The sequence below is a fragment of the Panthera onca genome, chromosome B4, assembly GCF_046562875.1.
Source record: "Panthera onca isolate mPanOnc1 chromosome B4, mPanOnc1 haplotype 2, whole genome shotgun sequence".
NCBI classification, from domain to species: domain Eukaryota; kingdom Metazoa; phylum Chordata; class Mammalia; order Carnivora; family Felidae; genus Panthera; species Panthera onca.
In genome coordinates this window covers 115746186-115768761 of record NC_138345.1, presented here as the reverse complement: position 1 = coordinate 115768761, position 22576 = coordinate 115746186, and the positions used below count along the sequence as shown (strand labels likewise).

Here is a 22576-nt window from a genome sequence, read left to right as displayed (position 1 = left end):
CCAAAAAAGGTTTATGAATGCTCAGGATTTCCAAAAGACAATCACAGAATCTAAAGAGAGGGATGGGACACCAGCGGGCCTCCTCCCATCCAACGGGGAGAAGAGATGTACTTTTAAAGGGGGGTGAGAACTCCCACCGCAGGCCATCAATTTCCTCTGGCTCCTTGAACTTGGTTCCCCACAGGGTCGGCACCTGCGTTCAACTCCAACCTTGTCGGGCGGGAACTCGAGGGGGAGGAGAGGAGCGAAGCGGGCCGGGGAAGGTGGGGAACGCCACGACGGGGAACGAGGAGCCTCGGGGCTGGGAGGGCCCAGAACTCCGCACGCCGGGGGCGGGCCCGGGGACCCCACGGCCGGCGCGCCCCCGCCCCGCCCCCGTGGAGGCCGTCGCCCGCTCGCCGGCCGCGGCGCACGCGTGTGCGGGAGGGGGCAGCGCGGCTCTCCCCGGCCGCCTGTGCGCCGCCGCCGTCCCTGCCAGGCTAGAGCCCGAGCCCGCACCCGCGCCGCCGAGCCCGGCACGTCCCGGCACCATGCGGAGGGTGAGTGTGCGTCGCCCGGGGGCGCGAGGGGGCAGGCGGCCAGTGTGCCGGCGAACGTGAGAGCGCGTCTCCCTCGCCCGGCTCCGGGCTACGGGAGGCGGCGGGGAGCCGGGCCCGTGTAGCTGGAGGGAAGGGTTGAGGGTGGGGGTCGAGGCGGGGCCTCGCGGGGCCGCGGCCGCAGCCGGGGAGGGCCGGGGGACACTCCGCGGACGACTCTGGGGGGTGGGGCCAGGGGAGCCGTGGGGCGACTTGCAGCCGGAGGGCGCCCGCCGGGCCCAGCACTCCCAGCGGCAGCGCGGACACGTCGGGGCTCTCTGTCAGCGCCTGAGCCTCCTCGAGGGAGGCCGGGGCAGGCTATTCCCAGCACCTTCGCTTCCAGCTTTTAGGGGAGTCCCTTCCCGGCGCCCCCGCCGCCCGCTCGGCTGGTCTGGCCGCTGCGTTCTGCTGCTTAGCGCCGCGCTCCCAGTTCGAGAGCCTCGTAAACTTTGCCGCCAGCCGTCTGTTGGGCTCCCTAGGCGCAAGCCCCAGGGGTAGGCGGGCCCCATTCCGAGTTGGGTGGGTGGAGGGGTGTGTGTGTGTTTCGGAGAGGTGGGCCTCACGCCTCTTCTGCGGAAAGGCCCTCGCTTCGGCGTTTGGAAGGCGCGAGGGCGTATGGACTCGAGTTGCTCCCTCGGCTGTGCTAGCGAGCCAGGAGCTGCTGCGACGTGAACCCGCGGAGTCCCGAGGCGGACTTTCAGCACGTGCGCTTGGGGGAGTCCGGGGCAGCGGCTGCTCCCCGAACTGCAGGGGTGAGAGGCCCCTGCGCTCGTGGCTCTTGGCGGAAAAACTCCCCTCTACAGGGTTTATTCCCCTTGAAGGAACAGCCTGGAAGATTGGTGCTGCTTGCGGTCAGCCAGGAAGAGCACGCACGCAGGCCCCCGCGCAGCTTGATCTTACCCTCTTGGGGAGCTAATGCACGCATAAGTGTTGGTGATTCTAAGTTACCAGTCCCAGTGTGCAGTTTGGATTTTAACCTGGGGGTGGGGGGGTGGGGGCTGCTTTAATCAAATGCGGGATCTCAGACTGGGTAGCAGTACAGGAAACTTTAGGGAACTCCAAGTAGGTACCCTTGACATTTTCCCAGACACCCTGAGGCCAAGCCCAGTGACAGTTTAGGCGTTAGGGAAAGGGTGTTGGATGTTTTCTGAAGAGACAAGTCTGAGAATAAATGGGAAAAACAAAACACGACTGTTGGTCGCCAGAGCCTGTGAGTTTCTCTGCGTTGGAGTTAGGGGTTGCCTTGTACAATGGCATGTATGCGCCTGTTTGGTCACCTGAGTGAGTAGCCCTTTCAAAGATTTCTTCCTCTCAGCTGCTAGGTTGCTTCAAAGGGAAATCTGGCCGTCGTTTTGCAGGTGGTGCCAGAGTTAAGTCTTCTGGATATGTTGATGGGCAGGGGGGGGGGGGTGTATTTGGAGGGCTTGTAGAGCAAGTATGAATTGGTCCCAGCTGCCTCTGGAAAGTCTATTAGTGAGCTGACATGGAAATTTACCTGGCTTACCTTTTGGAGTCAGTCCAGACCTGCTCAGGTGTTTCTGGGGAGGACAGGATTCCAGCCAGGCTGGGCAGCTAGTTTGGCATTCCTGGTGTTGATGGAGCAGCAGAAATGGAAACGGGCCGGGTTATTTGTTTGAACTCCAAATTCAGGGGTCAGCAGCCTTCTTCTTTTTTTTTTTTTTTTTTTTTTTACCTTAGTGTCATTGGGTTAATTAAGAAAAGCAGCTGGGAAGGGATCTGTAGGCCTAAGCAAGGGAGTGTTAGAGGGAGAAGCGAGATTTGGTAATGGAGGAATTGACCAGAATATCTTAAAACAGTGATTTGTATCCTGCTTGTTTTAGGATGAAAAAGACGGATGCTTGCTAGAAGTTCAGATTCTTGAGCCGCACTTTGGACCTATTAAATCAGAATCCCTTCGACTGAAGCTTGCACTTTGCATTTTAAACACCACTGCCACCATCATAAGGGCTATGTATTAAGCACTTACTATGTGCAGGGACCATTCTAAGCTCTAGGAGTAGTGGGGAGATGATGGCCAAAGATCCTTGTCCTTTTGGAGGCTACATTCTAGTTGAGAAATTAAATAATAAAAAAGTAAACCCATACACAAGTGATGTTAGATAGTGATGAGTGCTAGGAAGAAAATAAAGCAGGATAATGAAATGGGGAGCAAATCAGGGAGGGAAGCCATTTTCATTTCCATGGTCAGGGAAGACATTTCTAGACAGTTGGTATTTGAACTATGAATTACATGATGAAAAGAAGTTACCTGTGTGAAAATTTGGGGAAAGAGTGTTCCAGACCGAGGAACATCAGATGCAAAGGCTCTGAGGCAGGAACAGTACTGGGGCTGAAGCGGAGTGGAGTGTCCATGGGGTGGAGCGAGTGGGATGAAGTGAGAGGTTGGAGAGATAGAGGCCAAGTTCTATAGGGACTTGTTGGCCATGGTAAGAAATTTGGATTTCAGCCTAAATGCAGAGGAATGTTATTTAGAGAATTTTAAGCAGAGGAATAGAATGATATGATCTGGTTTACTTTTTCGAAGATCTACACGGCTATTGTGTGTAGAATGAATTATGGAATGGGGATGGTCATGTAAAGAGGGACCACCTTTGTGTGCAGGGGTGATGGAGAGAGTTAGACTGGATGGATTTTGGAGGTGCGGTCATTTGAACTTGCTGATGTGGGACGGTGAGTTGGGAATCCTCTAGCATACACCTAAACTTGCTGATCGTTGATGTCTGTGTGTGTGAGAGAGAGAGGGGCGGGGAGAGATGGAGAAAGGCAGGTGGTTGGACCTCAGTTGGAATGTCCCCAATGATAATAAATATAGCTAACATTTAGTGAGCATTTACTCTGTACTTGGTACTGTGGTATATGTGCTCACAGGAGTCCTGTAAAATAGGAACTGTAGTCACCTGTTTTGCAGATGGGCTAAGCTCTGAAAGGTTGATATGTTGCTTTGGCCACTCAGCTAAGTGTTGGAGCTGGGATTTGTACCTGTTTACCTGACTCCAAAGCCCTAGCTCTTGGCATTACTCTTTGCTTGCTACAGACTGCCTGCTCCTGCCCCAGATCATTTCTGGTTCTGGAGAAGCAGATAATTTAGCAGTTTGGCAAATGCATGTGGCAGCATTTCAACTTTTGTAGATGAGTAACTGCAGAGGGAGGGCAGACACACTATTAGAATAGAAAGTAATTGCTTTCATTTGATGCTGAAAGAAAGAAAAGGTGCACAGAGAATGTACAAAGTCAGAGCACAGAAGATGCCCAATAATTGGGCTTCTCTGAAGAGAGGCAGAAATGGGGCATTACCACTCTGCCCTGTGCTTTGACCTTATGTCATAACCACCAGGGAAGCCACGTTTTCGATTCTTCTTTCACCTGTTCTCATAGCTAGTAAATATTTCCTTCTTTACTTTTGCATCCCAAACGAGTTCTTTCCTGTACAGAGCCAGGAGTTTCAGAGGATTGGCAACTTTTTTTTATTATATATATTTTTTAGAGATTTTCTTTTTAATTTTTACATCCAATGTGGGGCTCATACTCACAACCCGGATATCAAGAGTCGCATACTCTACTGACTGAGCCAGCCAGGTACCCCGAGGATTGGCTACTTTAAGAAATTATTTGCCTTAGAGTTAGAAGTCATTTGTGGAAAAATAACTATAATAATTAAATTATAATATTTATAGTATATGTAATTATTTTTAAATATTGTATATAATTATTGTAACAATACTATTTATTGCTTTCTCTGTTCCATGCATTTATGGTCTCCCTTAATGTTCATAATAACATTTTAAGTTAAAATTAATAGGTGATTGGGGTGCCTGGGTGGCTCAGTCGGTTGAGCCTCTGACTCTTGATTTCAGCTCAGGTCATGATCAGGGGATTGAGCCCCCACGTTGAGCTCTGTGTTGAGCATGCAACATGCTTGAGATTCATTCTCTCTCTCTCTCTCTCTTTCTCTCTCTGCCCCACTCCTCGCACTCTCTGTCTCTCAAAAAAAAAAAAAAAATGCTTGGGATGCCTCGGTGGCTCAGTCACTTGAGCATCTGACTCTTGGTTTCAGCTTGGGTCACGACCTGCCAGTTTGTGGATTCGAGCCCTGGGTTGGGCTCTGAGCTGACAGCGTGGAGGCTGCTTGGGATTCTCTCTCTACCTTCCTCTGTCTCTGCCACTCTCCTGCTTGTGTGTACGTGCGCTCCCTCTCTAAATAAACAAACTTTAAAAAAAATGCTAAACAAAAAAAAGATTCACTCTCCCCCATGTGTGTGCTTTTTCTCTCTCTCTAAGCAAAAAAAAAAAAAAAAAAAAAAAAAAAATTAATGGATGATACATTCATACAGTATAAAAATTCAAAATACATGAAAATATTTACAGTGAAAATCATTCCTCATATTCTGTTGCCCAGCCAGCTGGTTCCCTTTAGCCAGAAGTAATTGATTTTAAACCCACTTATTGTGTCTTTCTAGACATAATCTGTGCATATACAAGCAGTTATATATTCATACTTTCTCCCTTTTTTTTGACATACAAATGTAAATGTAGTATGTAAGTACACTTTGCTTTTTTTCCTTGTACACAAGATCAGTATTTGTAGATCTGTCAGTTCAGTTCTTTTTATGGCTGCATATGGGATACCTTTATGTGGATGCACTAGGATTGTACCAGTCTTTTGCTATTATCAACAGTGCTGCAGGGAATAATCTTATACATATGTGATTTTACATTTGTGTGAGTATATCTGTATGATAAATTTCTGAGTCAGCTAATATGAAAAAACACCTTTTGTTAGGTGAAGCAGCATAGTATAGAGGAGATATGTATATGCATATGTGTATTTATGTATATATACTTAGCTATATATGTTAGAGATATCTTTGTATCTATTACATATATCTTTATAAATAAAATCTCCACATAATAGCGTGGACTTGGAGCCAGATTATCTGGGGTTGAATCTTGACTCTGCTATTTACAGGCTTTGCAAGTCAACCTCTCTTTGCCTCAGTTGTCTCATTTGTGAAATAGGAATAATAATAGTACCTACCTAAAGGATTGCTGTGAGGATTGTTACTAGTTTGTGTTGCATAACAAATCACCCCAAAACTTACTGGCTTCAAACAATATCTGTTTTGCTTAGCTCATGAGTTGGTAGGCTGTCTGGGTGGCTCTTCTTATCTGGGCCAGCCCAGCTGAGCTCTGCCGGGTTCTTTCACGCTTCTGTGGTTACCTGGTGGGTCAGCTGGTAGCTGGACGATCTAGGCTGTCTCACCCACCTGCCTGGTAGTTGACAGACGAGTTGGCTTGTAGGGAGCTCATGGGATGGCGTGTGATCTCTCATGTGCCGGTTAGCTCAGGCTTCTTTACGTGGTAGCCTCAGGGTTCCAAAGGCAGCAAGAGAGGGCAAAGCCCAGAGCACAAAGCACTGAGTCTGTGTGGGAGGGGACTCTCCAAGGACAAGGATACAGTGAAGAGAATCATTGGCACCATTTTTGCAGACAGTCTACCATAAACGTTGAATAAGTTAATATTTTCATTTTTTAAGTTTATTTATTTTGAGAGAGAGAGAGAGTGAGCCACACGTGCGCGAAGAGAGCAAGCAGGGGAGGGGCAGAAAGAGAGGGAGACAGAGAATCCCAAGCAGGCTCTGCACTGTTAGTGCAGAGGCTGATGCAGGGCTCGAACCCACGAACTGTGAGATCATGACCTGAGCTGAAATCAGGAGTTGGATGTTTAACTGATTGAGCCATCCAGGCACCCCAAGTTAATATATTTAAAGTGACTAGCATCGCGTCTGGCATATTGTAAGTGCTATATAAGTTTGTTAAATTGAAAAGAAAGAGAATGCCAAATTACCCTCAGTTTTCATGTGTGAGGGTGCCTGTCCCTCTGTTTCTTCCTAAAACTGCATCAGAGTTATTTATCCATGGAGAGGCAGGTATTATCCATGGAGAGGCAGATGTTCTTGTTCCTTTTTTACAGGTGAAAAAAGTGATGCTCAGGGATGTTGTTTTTCTGATGTTACAGGCCAGACAAGAATATGAATACTTTGTCTGACTCTAGAACACCTCACCTTGTCTCTCCACTCTAGACAGAAGTATGGTTTCTGTAACCCTTCCGTCCGCTGCTCTCTTGCTCACTCTTGGATTTCGTGTCCCGTATTTCCATTTCACATTTGGATTTATGTTCAGAAGGATCTGTCAATCTGTTGGAGTCTTTGACAGTGATTTTGATTTCAACCCGGCTTCCCGAATTGAAAGCAAAGCGTCCACAAATATGTTGGGCTCTCTCAGGTCTGCGAAGGGAGGATAAAGGGAAACTTGTCACTTTACCTTTCTTAAATTGAGAAAATAAATGAGTCTGGCCTTATTTTACCTATTCTTTCTTCCTTTCCATTCCTTGCATCATTTTGTTTCCCTTCCTCCTTTACAAGACAGGAATTCTGTTCCCCAAGGGCCAGATGTGAAGACAGGAGACAGTATTTCTTAGTGGTTCAGGGCTTGGTCTCTGGAGACGAACTCCCTGACTCCAAATCCAGCTCAGCTGTTTACTAGCTGTGCGACTTGGATTAGTTAATGTACATTAAAAGGACTTGTCTGAGGTTCAAAAGATTATTCAAATTACATAGCACATTTCTTTTGCTTCTGTTTTCCCTGTCCGTCTCCCCTGCTTTCTCCTGCAAACCTGTTCCTCTACCCCTAGATGTATGGAAAACTTACTGAGCCCTTACTCTGAGTGCCTTATGTGTGATTAACTCGTTCAGTCCTCCCAACAAACCTATGAAGTAAATGCTGTTTTATTCCCATTTTCAAATGAGGAAGTTAAATACTGAATGGCTGGGTAATTTGTTCAGCATACCACAACTAATAAATGATGTAGCAGGGATTTTAAACCAGGCATTCTGGCATCAGAGTTTGTGTTTTTAATATTTATATCCCTCAAAAAGTGGGTGGAAGGTTGGAGAGTTAAAATTGAGAGCTTTTGCTGTAGGTAAACTGCCGGCGAATTTGCATGCAGCCTCCATCCTTGGCAACAGCCGAGTGTACCCAGCTGTGCCTTAGACTGAAAATCCCAGAACAAAAAATACACACTTTCAATCCTTTTGCCAAAAGCCTTTCCACTTCAATTATTATAAACCTAACAAGATTTCAAGCATTGTGCCTCCCTTGTAACTGAGGTGTGACAGGTGCAACACTGTTGAAAAATACATGGGGCTTTTTTTTTTTTTTTTTAAGGTTTGAGACTCAAGCTGGCCAGTTCTGAGTCTTGCCACTTCTTACTCCTTTTTTTTTTTTAAAGTTTAAAATTTTAATTCCAGTATAGTTAACCCATAGTGTTATATTAGTTTCAGGTGTACAATATAGTGATTTAACAATTCTTTACATTATTCAGTGCTCGTCATGAGAAATGTACTCTTAATCCCCATCACCTATTTCTCCCATCCCGCCACCTACCTCCCCTCTGGCAACCACCAATTTGTATTTAAGAGTCTGTTTCTTGGGTTCTCTTTCTTTTTTCTTTTTTCCTTTGCTCATTTGTTTTGTTTTGTTTCTTAAATTTCATGTATGAGTGAAATCATGTGGTATTTATCTTGCACTGACTGACTTATTTTGCTTAGCATAATACACTCTAGTTCCATCCATGTCGTTGCAAATGGCAAGATTTCATTCTTTCTTATGGCTGGATAATATTCCATTGTATATGTATACCACTTCTTTATCCGTTCATCATTCGATGGACACTTGGGCTGTTTCCATAATTTGGCTATTGTAAGTGATGTTGCAATAAACCTAAGGTTGCATGTATCCCTTTGGATTAGTGTTGTTGTATTCTTTGGGTAAGTACCCACAAGTGTGATTACTGGATCATAGGATAGTTCTATTTTTAACATTTTGAGGAACCTCCATACTGTTTTCCACAGTGGTGGTACCTGTTTACATTCCCACCAACAGCGAAGAGCGTTTCTTTTTCTGCATATCTTTGTCAACACATTTGTTTCTTGTGTTTTTGATTTTCGCCATTCTGACAGATGTGAGGTGATATCCATTGTAGTTTTGATTTGCATTTCCCAAATGTGTTGTGCTTCTTTTCATGTGTCTATTGACCTTCTGTATGTCTTCTTTGGAGAAATGTCTGTTCATGTCTTCTGCCCAGTTTTTAATTGGATTGTTTGTGTGTGTGTTGCATTGTATAAGTTCTTTATATATTTTGGAAACTAGCCCTTTATTGGATATGTAATTTGCAAATATCTTTTCCCATTTAGTAAGCTGCCTTTTTAAAAGATGTTTATTCTTTTTTTTTCAATATATGAAATTTATTGTCAGATTGGTTTCCATACAACACCCAGTGCTCATCCCAAAAGGTGCCCTCCTCAATACCCATCACCCACCCTCCCCTCCCTCCCACCCCCCATCAACCCTCAGTTTGTTCTCAGTTTTTAAGAGTCTCTTCTGCTTTGGCTCTCTCCCACTCTAACCTCTTTTTTTTTTTTTTCCTTCCCCTCCCCCATGGGTTTCTGTTAAGTTTCTCAGGATCCACATAAGAGTGAAACCATATGGTATCTGTCTTTCTCTGTATGGCTTATTTCACTTAGCATCACACTCTCCAGTTCCATCCACATTGCTACTAAAGGGCCATATTTCATTCTTTCTCATTGCCACGTAGTACTCCATTGTGTATATAAACCACAATTTCTTTATCCATTCATCAGGTGATGGACATTTAGGCTCTTTCCATAATGTGGCTATTGTTGAGAGTGCTGCTATAAACATTGGGGTACAAGTGCCCCTATGCATCAGTACTCCTGTATCCCTTGGGTAAATTCCTAGCAGTGCTATTGCTGGGTCATAGGGTAGGTCTATTTTTAATTAAAAAATGTTTATTCTTGAGAGAGAGGGAACACGCACACATGGATGCACATGCATGAGCGGGGTAGGGGCAAAAAGAGGGAGGGAGACACAATCTGAAGCGGGCTCCAGGCTCTGAGTTGTCAGCACAGAACCTGACACAGGGCTTGAACTCACGAACTGTGAGATCAAGACCTAAACCAAAGTTGGATGCTTAACCAACTGAGCCAGCCAGGTGTCCCCATAGTAAGTTGCCTTTTAATTTTGTTGATTATTTATTTTGGTATAGTCCCAGTAGTTTATTTTTGCTTCTGTTTTCCTTGCCTCAGGAGTCGTATCTAGAAAAATGTTGCTATAGCCGATGTCAGAGAGATTACTGATTGTTTTTCTTCAAGGATTTTTATGATTTCAGGTCTCACATTTAGGTCTGTACTGGATTTTGGGTTTATTTGTGTGCATGGTGAAAGCAAGTGGTTCAGTCTCATTCTTTTGCATGTACTTCTTGCTCCTTTTGACGGACTGTTTCTCTGGTGGCAGATTGTGTTTGCCAAAGCAACAGGAGAGTAAAACATAAATATTGCATATAATATATAACTTTCCGAACTTAGAATTATTCACATCTTCAATTGAAAGAAATAACTGAGGCTATTTGATAAGGTTTCTTTGCATGTAGACTAAATGTAATATGGTAACACTCATGAAACAAATACTTAAAATGAACCTCCTACTGTATGCTAGGAATCTGTTGTGGGTTAGCAAGCTCTGCATGGCCCTGATCTCACAGAATTTGTAGTCTGTCTGAGAAGATGAACAGTTCTGTGAATTATGGCATAATCTGTTGCAAAGGGAAAATAAGTTGCTAGGGTATTGTAGTGGGAGTTTCTAATGTAATCTGGCGGGTTCATAAAAGCCTTCTAGATGAAGTGACTGTTTAGCTGAGACTTGAAGGGCAAGCAAGGGCAGCCAGGGAAAGAGAAGGAGGGTTGCATTCTAGGTAGAATGAACAGTTTATGCAAAGGAAGAGTGAAGAATGGCACATTTAAGGAAGTGAGGTGCATTCAGAGCAGCTAAATGGATACAGAGCAAGAGGGTAATGGCAAGAGCTGAGGTTGGAAAAGTCAGGAGAAGCCAGATCATGAAAGGCTGTGTAAACCATCTTGAGTGTCCCAAAGGCAATGAAAAAAAGCCATGGAGAGGGGTGCCTGAGTGGCTCAGTTGGTTGAATGTCTGCCTCTTTATTTCATCTTAGGTCATGATCCCAGGGTTGTGGGATCGAGCCACACATTGGACTCCACATTCAGCATGGAGCCTGCTTGGGATTCTTTCTTTTTCTTCCTCTGCCCTTCTCCCAGCTTGTGTGCATGCTCGCTCTCTCTCTCTCTCTCTCTCTCTCTCTCAAATAAATAAATAAATAAATAAATAAATAAAAATAAAAACCATTGAGAGATTCTAAATAAGCAGTTTTGAAAATCAGATATTTGTTTCAGAAGGTTCCTTTGGCTGCAAGGTAGGGAATGGGCTGGAGGGACAAGACTGGAGGGGGCAGGACTGGTTAGGAGGCCATTACAGTGATCCAGATGACCTAGACTAGGAGATGGTAAAGGGAATGGAGAGACTTGTTCTATTCAAGACGTATTTTAGTGTAATGAAGAGGACTTAGTAACCAATAGGATGTGGAAGATAAGGGAGGAGAGGAGTTCAGAGTGGCATACTCTCAGATTTCTGGTTTGGTGAAACCAGATGTACAGTGGTGCCGTGAACTGAGACATAAAACTGGAGGGAAAACCAAGGAGTAGGACTTGGGAAGTTTTGTACAGAGGCACCAGTGGGCCCTTCATGTAGAGATATTTATAGCAGAGGTCTGTAGTTTAGGAGGAAGTTTTATTGAAAGATACAAATTTATGAGTTATTGGCATATAAGTGGTAATAATTGAAGCCATTGGAGTTACAGAACACAGAGAATATACATAATGTATTTATAAGCTGGTTTACAAAACATGTTTTACATAAGAGTCACTTGGGGAACTTGTTAAAAATGCAGATTCCTGAACAGCACCTCCTAAGCTGCTGATTCAGTAGGTCTGTGGTCTTAAAGTAGAATCTGCAGTGTCTAATAGGGTTGACAATATACGTAACCTACACCACAGCTATTTTACCCTTAGGTGTATGTTCTAGAGAATCTCTAGCACTCTGGGACCTACACTTTTTAAAGAAGGAAATACTTAATATATAAAAAAAGGTGTAAAGAATAATACATTGGCATTCATGTATCTACCACAACTTAAAAAATGACTAAGAAAAGCTGTAGTGTATTTATAAAATGGAATGCATACTACTCAGCCATAAAAAGGAAACAGGCTACTGTTTATGCATGAACATGGACGGATCTCAAACTAGACACAAAAGAGTACATACTGTATAATTCCATTTACATGAAGTTCTAGAGCAGGAAAAACCAAATTGTGGTGACAGGAATCAAAATAGTGGTTGCTGGTGGGGACTGACTAGAAGGGGGCATGAAGAAATTTTCTGGTGTGATGGAGATTTTCTACTTCTCGATAGGCTTGAGGTTCACATGGGTGTATGTGTCAGACTCGAACTGTACACTTGACATCTATATCACTATATGTAAATTATACCTCAATAAAAGACCCTACTACAAAGGAAGAAAAACCCCAGTAGAGATGGTACTCTCCCCATACTTTCCTGCCAGCAGAGGAAGCTTCTGTCCTGAATTTAACATATCTGTGTGCTTTAATAGTTTTATTACATATGCATATATCCTTAAGCAAGATATGCCATTATTTTGCATGTCTTGAAACTTTATATGTATATAAATCACCACATATATACATGCCCATATTGGTTTTTTGCATAACACTTGTATATGTGAGATTTAACCATCTGATACCAGTAGCTCAGCATGCATTTTTGGAGCTAAGTATATTTATGTAGTGGAATACTACATAGTTAAGTTGTTCTTTCTGTTTTTGCCATATATTTTGGTTGTTTTAAAGCAGTGCTGCTCTGATTTTGCGTATGTGCTTGTTTGTGAATGCCAGGGCATGTAGGGGTGGGGTAGTGGGGCTGTAGGGTAAGCATATTGTCAATTCAGCTAAATATTGCCATATTCTCCTCCAGACAGGTTTATGAGAAGTTTATGAGTGGCCTGTATTTTTACCAAACACGTGGTACTGTCAGACTTTACATTTATTTGCAGATCTGACAGAGGTGGGATAGCTCATCATGCTTTTAGTTTGTGGTTCTCGGATGGTTGAACATATTTTTATGTATTCAAGTGTGGTCCAACATATTAAAAAATTATTTATTTATTTATTTATTTTTTTTTTTTTTCAACGTTTTTTATTTATTTTTGGGACAGAGAGAGACAGAGCATGAACGGGGGAGGGGCAGAGAGAGAGGGAGACACAGAATCGGAAACAGGCTCCAGGCTCCGAGCCATCAGCCCAGAGCCTGACGCGGGGCTCGAACTCACGGACCGCGAGATCGTGACCTGGCTGAAGTCGGACGCTTAACCGACTGCGCCACCCAGGCGCCCCAAAAAATTGTTTATTTATTTATTTTGAGAGAGAGCATGCATATGCTCAGGGGAGGGACAGAGAGAGGGAGAGAGAGAGAATCTCAAGCAGGTTCCATGCTATCAGCACAGAGACCAACACGGGGCTCCATCTCATGAACCGTGAGTTCATGACCTGAGCTGAAACCAAGAGTTGGAGGCTTAACCGACTGAGCCACCCAGGCACCTTTGGTCCAACATATTTTTAGGTATTCATTGGCCATTTGAGTTTTTACTTCTGTGAATTGTCAGTTCATATCTTTTGCTCGTTTCTCTCTTGTACTTTTTCTTACTGAGCTGCAAATATATTTTTCCAATTTGTGTCTTTTTCTAAATGGAATATTTTGATGAATTTTAATGTATTGGAAGTTATGTGTGTGTGTGTGTGTGTGTGTGATTTGTGCTTTTTGTTTCATAAGGAATCTTTCCATTGTCTGCTGGCTAAAGATATTTACCTGTTTTCTAATGAGAGTTCAAGTTTTGCCTTTAATATTTAGACCATTAATCCAATTGGAATTAAATTTAATGTATTAAGCGAGGTAGGGGTTCACTTTTCTTTTCCAGATAGATAACCAGGTATTCCAGCAACACTTACTGAGTACTGTCCTTTCCCCACCAATGTGCCATGCCACGCCACCTTTGTCATATGGCCAGTTTCCATATGCGTGAGTGTGCAAGCTCTTTAGTCGGATCTTAGTTACTACTGATTACATCTTAATGTCAGATAGGTAGAGTCACCCCACTTTTTTGTGCTTGAGTGTGTTTGTTTTATTCACTGATGTATCCAATGCTCAGAACAACAGCAGGCCCTTAGTAGGGGCTCTGTAAGCACCTCTTGAGTGACTGAAGGTATCTCATCTTGTACTAGCTGAATAAGTAGCCCAGCAGTTCCCTGACGTGCTGGACAGTATTCGCCCTTTGGGGAGAGGAAGAGGAGGCAGGTGGGAATTACTGTCTCTTGTTTCTCTTCTCCCTTGCTCTTGGTTGCCTTTTGTCCCTTCTCGTTCAGAACAGAATCTTGAGGAACAAATCCCCAACAAACCCAACCACTACCAGTATGGCTATAGCCTGCCGAGTGCAAGGTTTAGTGAGAGTTGGGTTGCTGCTGATTGTGACCTTGATCACAGATGGTAAATAGTTCTGTGAGGTCCTTTGAAATTTGTCCAGTAACTAGGCCCTTAAGCCTTGGAAACAGAACAGGGGGTCACCTCAGATTAGGTCTTCTTTGCATTTGAACATCTATATTTTGTAGGCTAGTGTTGCTTCAAAATAGACTTCTCTCTTTAGCATGTTTTTTTGTTGTTGCTTATTTATTTATTTTTTTTTGAGAGAGAGAGAGAGAGTGCAGGAGGGGCAAAGAGAGGGAAAGAGAGAGACAAAATCCCAGGCAAGGGTCCACACTGTCAGTGCAGAGTCTGATGTGGGGCTCGAACTCATGAACTGTGAAATCATGACCTGAGCCGAAATCAAGAGTCTGACACTGAACCGACTGAGTCACACAGGCACCCTGGCATATTTTGTTACTGATATAAAAAGAGCCACCATTTACTTAATGCTTTTTACGCAAGAAAGGCACATTCAAGGCACAAGGCACTGTGCTTATACAAGATATTTCATTGCCTCTTTAAACCATTTCTCTCTTTTCTGGATTCAGTGTTGCTTGAAATGTGAGCAAAATACTTTAAGGGTTGGACCAGTTTAAACAAAAAACCTAATGTCGAGTGCTTAAAAAAGTTGAGCCAACAATCAATGTGTGTGATAAAGTCACAAATGAAAATATGTACTTGCAAAGTTAATAATATAAGCCATTCTGATTACTTTTATTTTAAATCATGGTGCTTATTATTTGGCTTTCCAGGGTATTTATAAACATTAATTTCCTAACGGAGAATTTTTCTTGTTCCTAGTGCCAGGCAAGCTGTGACATGGGGTAGTCTAACAGGCAGTTCAAAGGAGTGAGACTCCCACTTTTTCCAGCGTAAATTACGAGGTTTGAAATGTTCTGACCATTGAATTAGCCGATTGGTGCAACAATAGCAAATGCTTTATAATTCGTGTTGCCTTCAGAAATGGCAAAAACTGGGCTGCTGATAATGGACCAGAACCGTCTGGACTCTGATAGGCGAGCCTCCTGCCTTCAGTGGAATGAGGACAGCAGCAGCTCCTGCCATTGTACTTTGAATTATGCTTTATGTGCTGCATTTCCTATTTTCGAATATTAATGCTGGGAAAATGGCAACAGTATTTGTTGACAGGGTAAAGCTCTCCATTCCTCAATAAAAGGAAGGCTCAGACATGGCTCATGCAGAGGGCCCTGCAGGATTAGTATGCCTGGCTGCTTCTCTTTATACATCCGTCATTCTGATAATAGAATTGAATGTGCAGAAGCCCTTCCCTGCCCCTGCTTCTGGGTTAGGAAACCACAGGAGTAATGTCACTTCAGTACTGGGATACTCAGGCAGAGGTATCTAGACTGTGGTATGCTTTTTAGGTCAGTATCAAAGAAAATGTGAGGTGATTCTAAGTTCAGTATTTTATTTCATATTCAGCAAACAAAGACTAGATCAAAATCAGTTTTCAGGAAGCAGCCAAACACCTCCCTTAAAGCAGGGATTGGCAGACTTTTTCTTTGAAGGGCAGATTATAAATATTTTAGGCTCTATGGGTCATATGGATCCTTGTCACAACTACTTAACTCTGCCATTATCGTGTGAAGACAGCCATGGAGAATACATAAAATGAGTAAGTATGGCTGTGTCCCAATAAAACTTTATTTAGGGACACTAAAATATGAATTTCCTATAATTTTCTCATGTCATAAAATATTATGCAGGTTTTTTCAATTATTTAAAAGTGTTAAAAACATTCTTTAAAAATTAAAAAAAAATTTTTTTTAATGTTTATTTTTGACAGAGAGAGAGAGAGAGACAGGGCATGAGTAGGGGAGGGACAGAGAGAGAGGAAGACACAGAATCTGAAACAGGCTCCAGGCTCTGAGCTGTCAGCACAGAGCCCGACGTGGGGCTTGAACCCATGGACCGTGAGATCATGACCTGAGCCGAAGTTGGACGCTCAACCGACTGAGCCACCCAGGCACCCCTAAAAAAATTTTTTTAAAGTTATTTTTGAGAGAGAGAGGCAGAGCGTGAGCAGGAGAGGGGCAGAGAAAGAGGGAGACAGGATCTGAAGCAGGCTCCAGGCTCCTAGCTGTCAGCACAGAGCCCGACTCAGGGCTCAAACTCACGAATCACAAGATCATGACCTGAGCTGAAGTCAGACACTTAACTGACTGAGCCACCCAGGCAACCCTTTTTTTTTTTTTTTTTAAACATTTATTTATTTTTGAGACAGAGACAGAGCATGAACGGGAGAGGGTCAGAGAGAGGGAGACACAGAATCTGAAACAGGCTCCAGGCTCTGAGCTGTCAGCACAGAGCCCGACGCGGGGCTCGAACTCACGGACCGTGAGATCATGACCTGAGCTGAAGTCGGCCGCTTAACCGACTGAGCCACCCAGGTGCCCCCCACCCCCACCCCCAGGCAACCCTTAAATGTTGAAACCATTCTTAACTTTTAGGCCGTTAAAAAACAGGTCACTGGATTTGGCCTGTGGGCCATAATTTATAATTAGAGATTCCCTTGTGTTCCAGTATGTCTGCAATTTGTTTCCTGGTATGTGAACCAACCTTTTCTCCCATAGCCCATCCTCATACTCAATAGGTTACACAAAGCTACATGGACAGAAAACCAGAAACCTCTTCCAAACCCAGATATTTCAGTTTCCTGCCTGCCTCTCTTGCTGCCTTCTCATAGACACACACCCCTACCATTTTTTTTTTTTTTTTTTATGTTCATGGCACCCTTTCCCAATTGCAAGGGGTCTTGTTCCTATCCTTTGAGGTTCCTGATAAGTTATATTAACTAGAAATTTAGAATTATGCATTGAAATAAAAATAAAGCAATTGGCTTTCAGCAGAATGTTACAGAAATTAGTGAGAGTATGGACATTTCTTTCTTTGTAGAAGTGGATACACTTTTAATCTTCAGATAATTTCTCATTACATTTATACAGTGAAATTGTGTTACAAGTTATGCATTACAATTTATTAAAGTTCCATTTGAATAGATAGTAAAAAGTGGTTAATGAGGATGCCGATGGTCTTTCTGAACTGTGGACAGGTGTAGGAATTGCCCGGGTGCACCACAGTTGTTGGTTGTTTGCGTGGCTCCCCTGTGAAGTAAGAGCTGAGGTCAGGTAAGAGTTCACCATTGCTCACAAATTTGGTGCTTGAATGATGGTGTAGTGGAGACAACGTTGTACCGTGGCCTCTGAAGTGAGGTCTGACCGTGGACCACTCTGAGCCTCATTTTCCTCATCTGTGAACTGGAGATGAAATAGTTGATGTGAAAGCGCTTTTCGTAAACTCTGAACTTCTGCCCTTATGGAAACCATCACTCCTTCCAGAGCAACTAAGTCTCAGTGCGGTCTCTTGTTCATGATTCACAAACCTGGCTAGCTAATAGAGTCACTTGTGGGAGTCGATGGGGTTGGTGGGGCTTTGGGAAAACACACATTTCCAGTCTCACCCCAGACTTGCTGAATCGGAATTTCTGTGAGAGGACCTAGAAATAGATATATTTTTTAAATAATGTTTTTATTTATTTTTGAGAGAGAGCACCTGAGCGGGGAAGGTGCAGAGGGAGGGACAGAGGATCCGAAGTGAGCTCTGCACCAACAGCAGAGGACTGGATGCAGGACTTGAACTCATGAACGCTGAGATCATGCTCTGAGCTCAAGTCAGACGCTCAGCCGACTGAGTCACCCAGGTGCCCCGAAGTCTATATTTTTAATAGGCCCCCTAGTTAATTAAGATATGTTTGGGAGGCTTTGCTTTGTTCATAAGCTTCGGCTGATGGATTTAAGAAAACCATATACATGCTTCCCTCTAAATCCTAGCTTGGACTTTCCCTCTAAAATGGCTTGTGCCGTTTGTCTTCACAGACAGTAAGGCAGTCAGAAGAGTGAAGGTGAGGAAGAGCAGAAATTATCTTCACTTTATCTTCTCGAGAATGTCTGTCTCAGCAAGTGGAAATAGGAGCACTCATGTTTTGATGTCAACCCGGTGTTTGAACCCAAATTGTGTTTCTCCTCCTTTACCTCTCCCTCTGCAGCCCTGTTATTTACAGCGTGGTTTTCACTTTTTTCTGTGTGTTGAAGCCTGTTTGCAAAAGGAAGAGTGTGAGAGTCAGCACTCCATGAATGTACAACAGATTGACACTATGCTTTCCAGTTTTGCTACTCAAAACTCATCATTGAAAATGTTTTTTTTTTTTAATTATTTCTGGAAATAACTGAATTGTAATGTTGGCACATACAGATCACAAACACAAAAAGAATCTCAGCAGTACTAAGAAGATAAATTGATTCTGAATTTCTCACATTTTCTGCCTTGCCTCTAATTTACATAGGAGTAATTGTAGATTTCAAATGAGTGAAAGCAGCCACCTCCACCGTTGGCAGCCCAGACTGTTTTCAACAGCAGAGCTCTGCAGTGTGTACATACGCACAAATGCTCTCTTCTAGGACTTTGCAATTTCCTAATGTTTAAGTATTCCCCTACTTGCAAAATTCCTTCGCAAGTGTTAGGTGTTTGCTGTTTTTCCAGATACCTTGTTATACATTTACAGAAGGCATAAATCCCCAGAGTTCTTATCTCAGGCTCACAGGCTTGGTAGCAAGATGGTCATGAATATATCACTGTAGAAAAAGTTAGCTTTCATTTAATTATATTAATCAAATTGTATTTCCAAATTACATTTATTTTAAAAGTAGAGGGTTTTTCCCATGGAAAAACACGAGACTGATGTATCTACTCTGTGTATAGCCCGATCCTTTAATTCCATAGTTCGTTAATATAATTTATTATCTTGTATTCATTCCATAATTTTATTAATTTGATGGAAATACTACTTTGAAAGTAAGTAAATGCTTAACAGATATTTGAGGGACTAAATGGGGTAGATCTTCTACATTTAGTAATGTTAAATATGTTCATAGCTGTTGTTCAACATCCATTTCTAGCTTCAGCTGTCTGCAGAAGATGACTTTGGATACTGAATCTCTACCCTGTGGCTCCAAATCTCTAGAGATAAATTTCCAGCAAAGTCTTAAATACCTCTACCTTTCTTCTTCCCAGAGTTCCTCAAACTCAGTGTCAAAAACGGAACTTATTTCTTACTTTCACACCTGATCCTGTTCTTGAGTTTCTTATTTCAGGGAGCCTCATTGTCATTCTTCCAGATGCTGAGGCTTCAATCTTTGACATTGTCTCTGACTTTCTCGATCCTCTTCAGGAGCTAAATACTGTTGGGCATGTCTTTGTCTTTCCCTTCCACTGCTACCCTCCCATTTTTAGATCTTGTTTCTCAAACCAGGGTCCAAGGATTCTTAAGGGGCTCCATGCAGATACTCTTGGGGATTTGAGTGTTCTTCACCATAAGTTTCACAGTTTCTATTCATGCCCAGGATGATCAAACAGAATGAACAAGTACATGTTTGGGGTCTTCCAGATTTGCAACTGAGTTCTGCCACTGATTTTAATATCCACATTTGTGTTGTGTTTATGTGTTGGCTCTAAGTTGGGCAAGTTTTCTTCTGCGCTCTCATGGTGCCCAGCTTTGTCGAGAACTCCTCACGTTGTTGCAGTAATGTGCGTCTGGCTTTCCCAGTGGACTCTGAGATCTTAGAGGACAGGGACCATGTCTGGCTTATTTTTGTATTCCCTAAACCTAGCCTTGGGCCCAGCACATAGTAGGTACTTACGGTTGTTGTCATTGTATGTACAGCTGACCCTTGAACAATGCAGGGGACACTGACACCTGCCCCCATGCAGTTGAAAATCTATGTATAACCTTTGACTCTCCAAAAACTTAACCAATAACATACACAGTATATATTTTGTATATTATGTGTTATGTAATTTATTCTTGCAATACAGTAAACTAGAGAAAAGAAAATATCATTAAGGAAATCATAAGGAAGAGAAAATACATTTACCGTATTGTATTTATAAAAAAAAATCTGCCCGTAAATGGGCCTGTGCAGTTCAAATGCATGTTGTGTTGTTGATCAAGGGTCAACTGTGTATTGTTTTGGAGTCTGATATTTTCCTCACATACACATTCCCATGGATGGCTCTGGTTATTTTCATATCTGTGTAGTATTTAGTTATGTTGATAGATGACATTTGATTTAAACCATCCCTTATTTTTAGATGTTTGGATTATTTTCATTTGTTGGCTAGTTGAGTAGTACATTTAGAAACATCTTTGAAGAAAGTTGTTTTTCTCTCATTTAGGTTTTCTTAGGAATCCCTTAATGGAATTACCAGGTCAAAAAGCACAAGCAGTTTTATTCCTCTTGTAATAATATTCTAGTTTTTTTTTTTTAATTTAAATGAAAAGACCAGGCTGAGCTGTAATGTATGATCTCTTTTAGATAAGTGTCTTTTGTTTTCAGTGAAACTCTTTTTGATTTGGAATCTAAGTAGAAGGAACGAATGATGACGATCCCGCTTCTGCCACCCTTCTGTCATTGCCCAGACTGTTACCCCCATCTCTGTTCTCTCTGCCTTCAGTCACACCTTCAGAAGTATGTGAAGCGTACCTCAGCCTGAGCAATATTTCAACAGGCAAATCTAATCATTTAATCTAATCATGCCGAAAATACAGCAGAGGCTGTCCATCACCTGCGAGATAAAGCCCAGCTCCGCAGTCAGGGCATTCAGAGCCCTTCAAGACATGGCTTCTGTTTCCCTTTCTAGGCTTATCTTTGGCTGCTGCCCAGATGCACTTTCTGCTCACCCCGAAGGCACTATTTTCAGTTGAGAACGTACTTGTTGTTCCTTCCATCTGAAATGAACTCCCCAACCCCGTGCCTGCCTGGCATTGCCTTACTCGGTCATCAGACCTCAGTCCAAGTCTTTCAGTGCTGCTCTCCTTCAGACCTTGGTGCCTGTCGTCCCCGCCCCTCCCCCCACCATTCCTTCAGAATGTCTTCCACCCTTCATTAAAGCCTTTGTCACTTATATAGAAGCTTTTTGTTAATTTTTATTTTATTTTATTTATTTTGAGACCAAGCAGGGAAGGGGCAGAGAGAGGGAGAGAGAATCCCAAGCAGTCTCTGCACTGTCAGCACAGAGCCCAACATGGGGCTTGAACTCACAAACTGTGAGATTGTGTCCTGAGCTGAAATCAAGAGTCAGATGCTTAACTGACTGAACCACTCAGGCGCTGCTCTTTGTTATTTTATCTTCTCACTTAGGTTGTGAGCTCATTAAGGATAGGAATTTTGTGAGTTGGGTAACCCGGCATTTGATACAGTGACTAGCACGTAGCTGGTCCTCAATAAACGTTTTCTGAATGAACAGGGTTATTATTTTGGTTACTCATTTACAAGTGGAGTACTTATAGGTAAGTCTACTTATTTTTTTAAAGTTTTTTTGAAAAAAAAATGTTTTTAATGTTTATTTTATTTTTGAGAGAGAGAGACAGTGTAAGCAGGGGAGGGACAGAGAGAGAGAGGGAGACACAGAATCTGAAGCAGGCTCCAGGCTCTGAGCCGTCAGCACAGAGCCGGATTCAGGTCTCTAACCCATGAACCATGAGATTGCGACCTGAGCTGAAGTCAGGCGCTTAACCAGCTGAACCACCCAGGCGCCACTTAATTTTTTTTTTTTTTTTAACGTTTATTTATTTTTGAGAGACAGAGACAGAGCACAAGCAGAGGAAGAGCAGAGAGAGAGAGAGAGAGAGAGAGAGAGAGAGAGAGAGAGAATCTGAAGCAGGCTCCAGGCTCTGAGCTGTCAGCACAGAGTCTGACATGGGACTTGAACCCACCAACTGTGAGATCATGACCTGAGCCAGTTGGACACTTAACCGACTAAGCCACGTAGGTGCCCTGTAAGTCTACTTATTTTTAAATTGAGAATCCATTTATGGTGTACTGTTGACCCTTGAACAACGTAGGGGTGAAGGGCACTGATACCTCCCACAAAAATTTGTGCATAACTTTTGACTTCCCCAAAACTACTAATAGCCTACTGTTGATCAGAAACCTTAGTGGTAACATAAACAGTCAATTAACACGTAATTTGTATCTTATATGTATTATGTATTCTCACAATACAGTAAGCTAGAGAAAAGAAAACTATTAAGAAAATCATAAGGGGGGGGCGCCTGGGTGGCTCAGTCGGTTAAGCGGCCGACTTCGGCTCAGGTCATGATCTCGTGGTCCGTGAGTTCTAGCCCTGCGTCGGGCTCTGTGCTGACAGCTCAGAGCCTGGAGCCTACTTCAGATTCTGTGTCTCCCTCTCTCTCTGACCCTCCACTGTTCATGCTCTGTCTCTCCCTGTCTCAAAAATAAATAAGCGTTACAAAAAAAAAAAAAAAGAAAATCATAAGGAAAACACATTTACAAGTGCTGTACTGTATCGAAAAAAATCTGTAAGTGGGGCTGTGCACTTCAAACCCGTGTTGTGTTGTTGCTCAAGGGTCAGCTCTATATGGTA

The 22576-nt window shown here is 43.0% G+C and overlaps 1 protein-coding gene across 1 annotated transcript in view; it reads left to right on the top strand.

The window, feature by feature from the left end:
* Window positions 1-431: 431 nt before the first annotated feature.
* Window positions 432-22576, top strand: part of TMCC3 (transmembrane and coiled-coil domain family 3) — a 290652-nt gene continuing 268507 nt past the window's right edge. The window contains exon 1 of the mRNA XM_060656745.3: window positions 432-539. Coding sequence (XP_060512728.1) covers window positions 531-539 — 9 coding nt within the window. The 5' untranslated portion in view covers window positions 432-530. The remainder of the gene's footprint in view (window positions 540-22576) is intronic.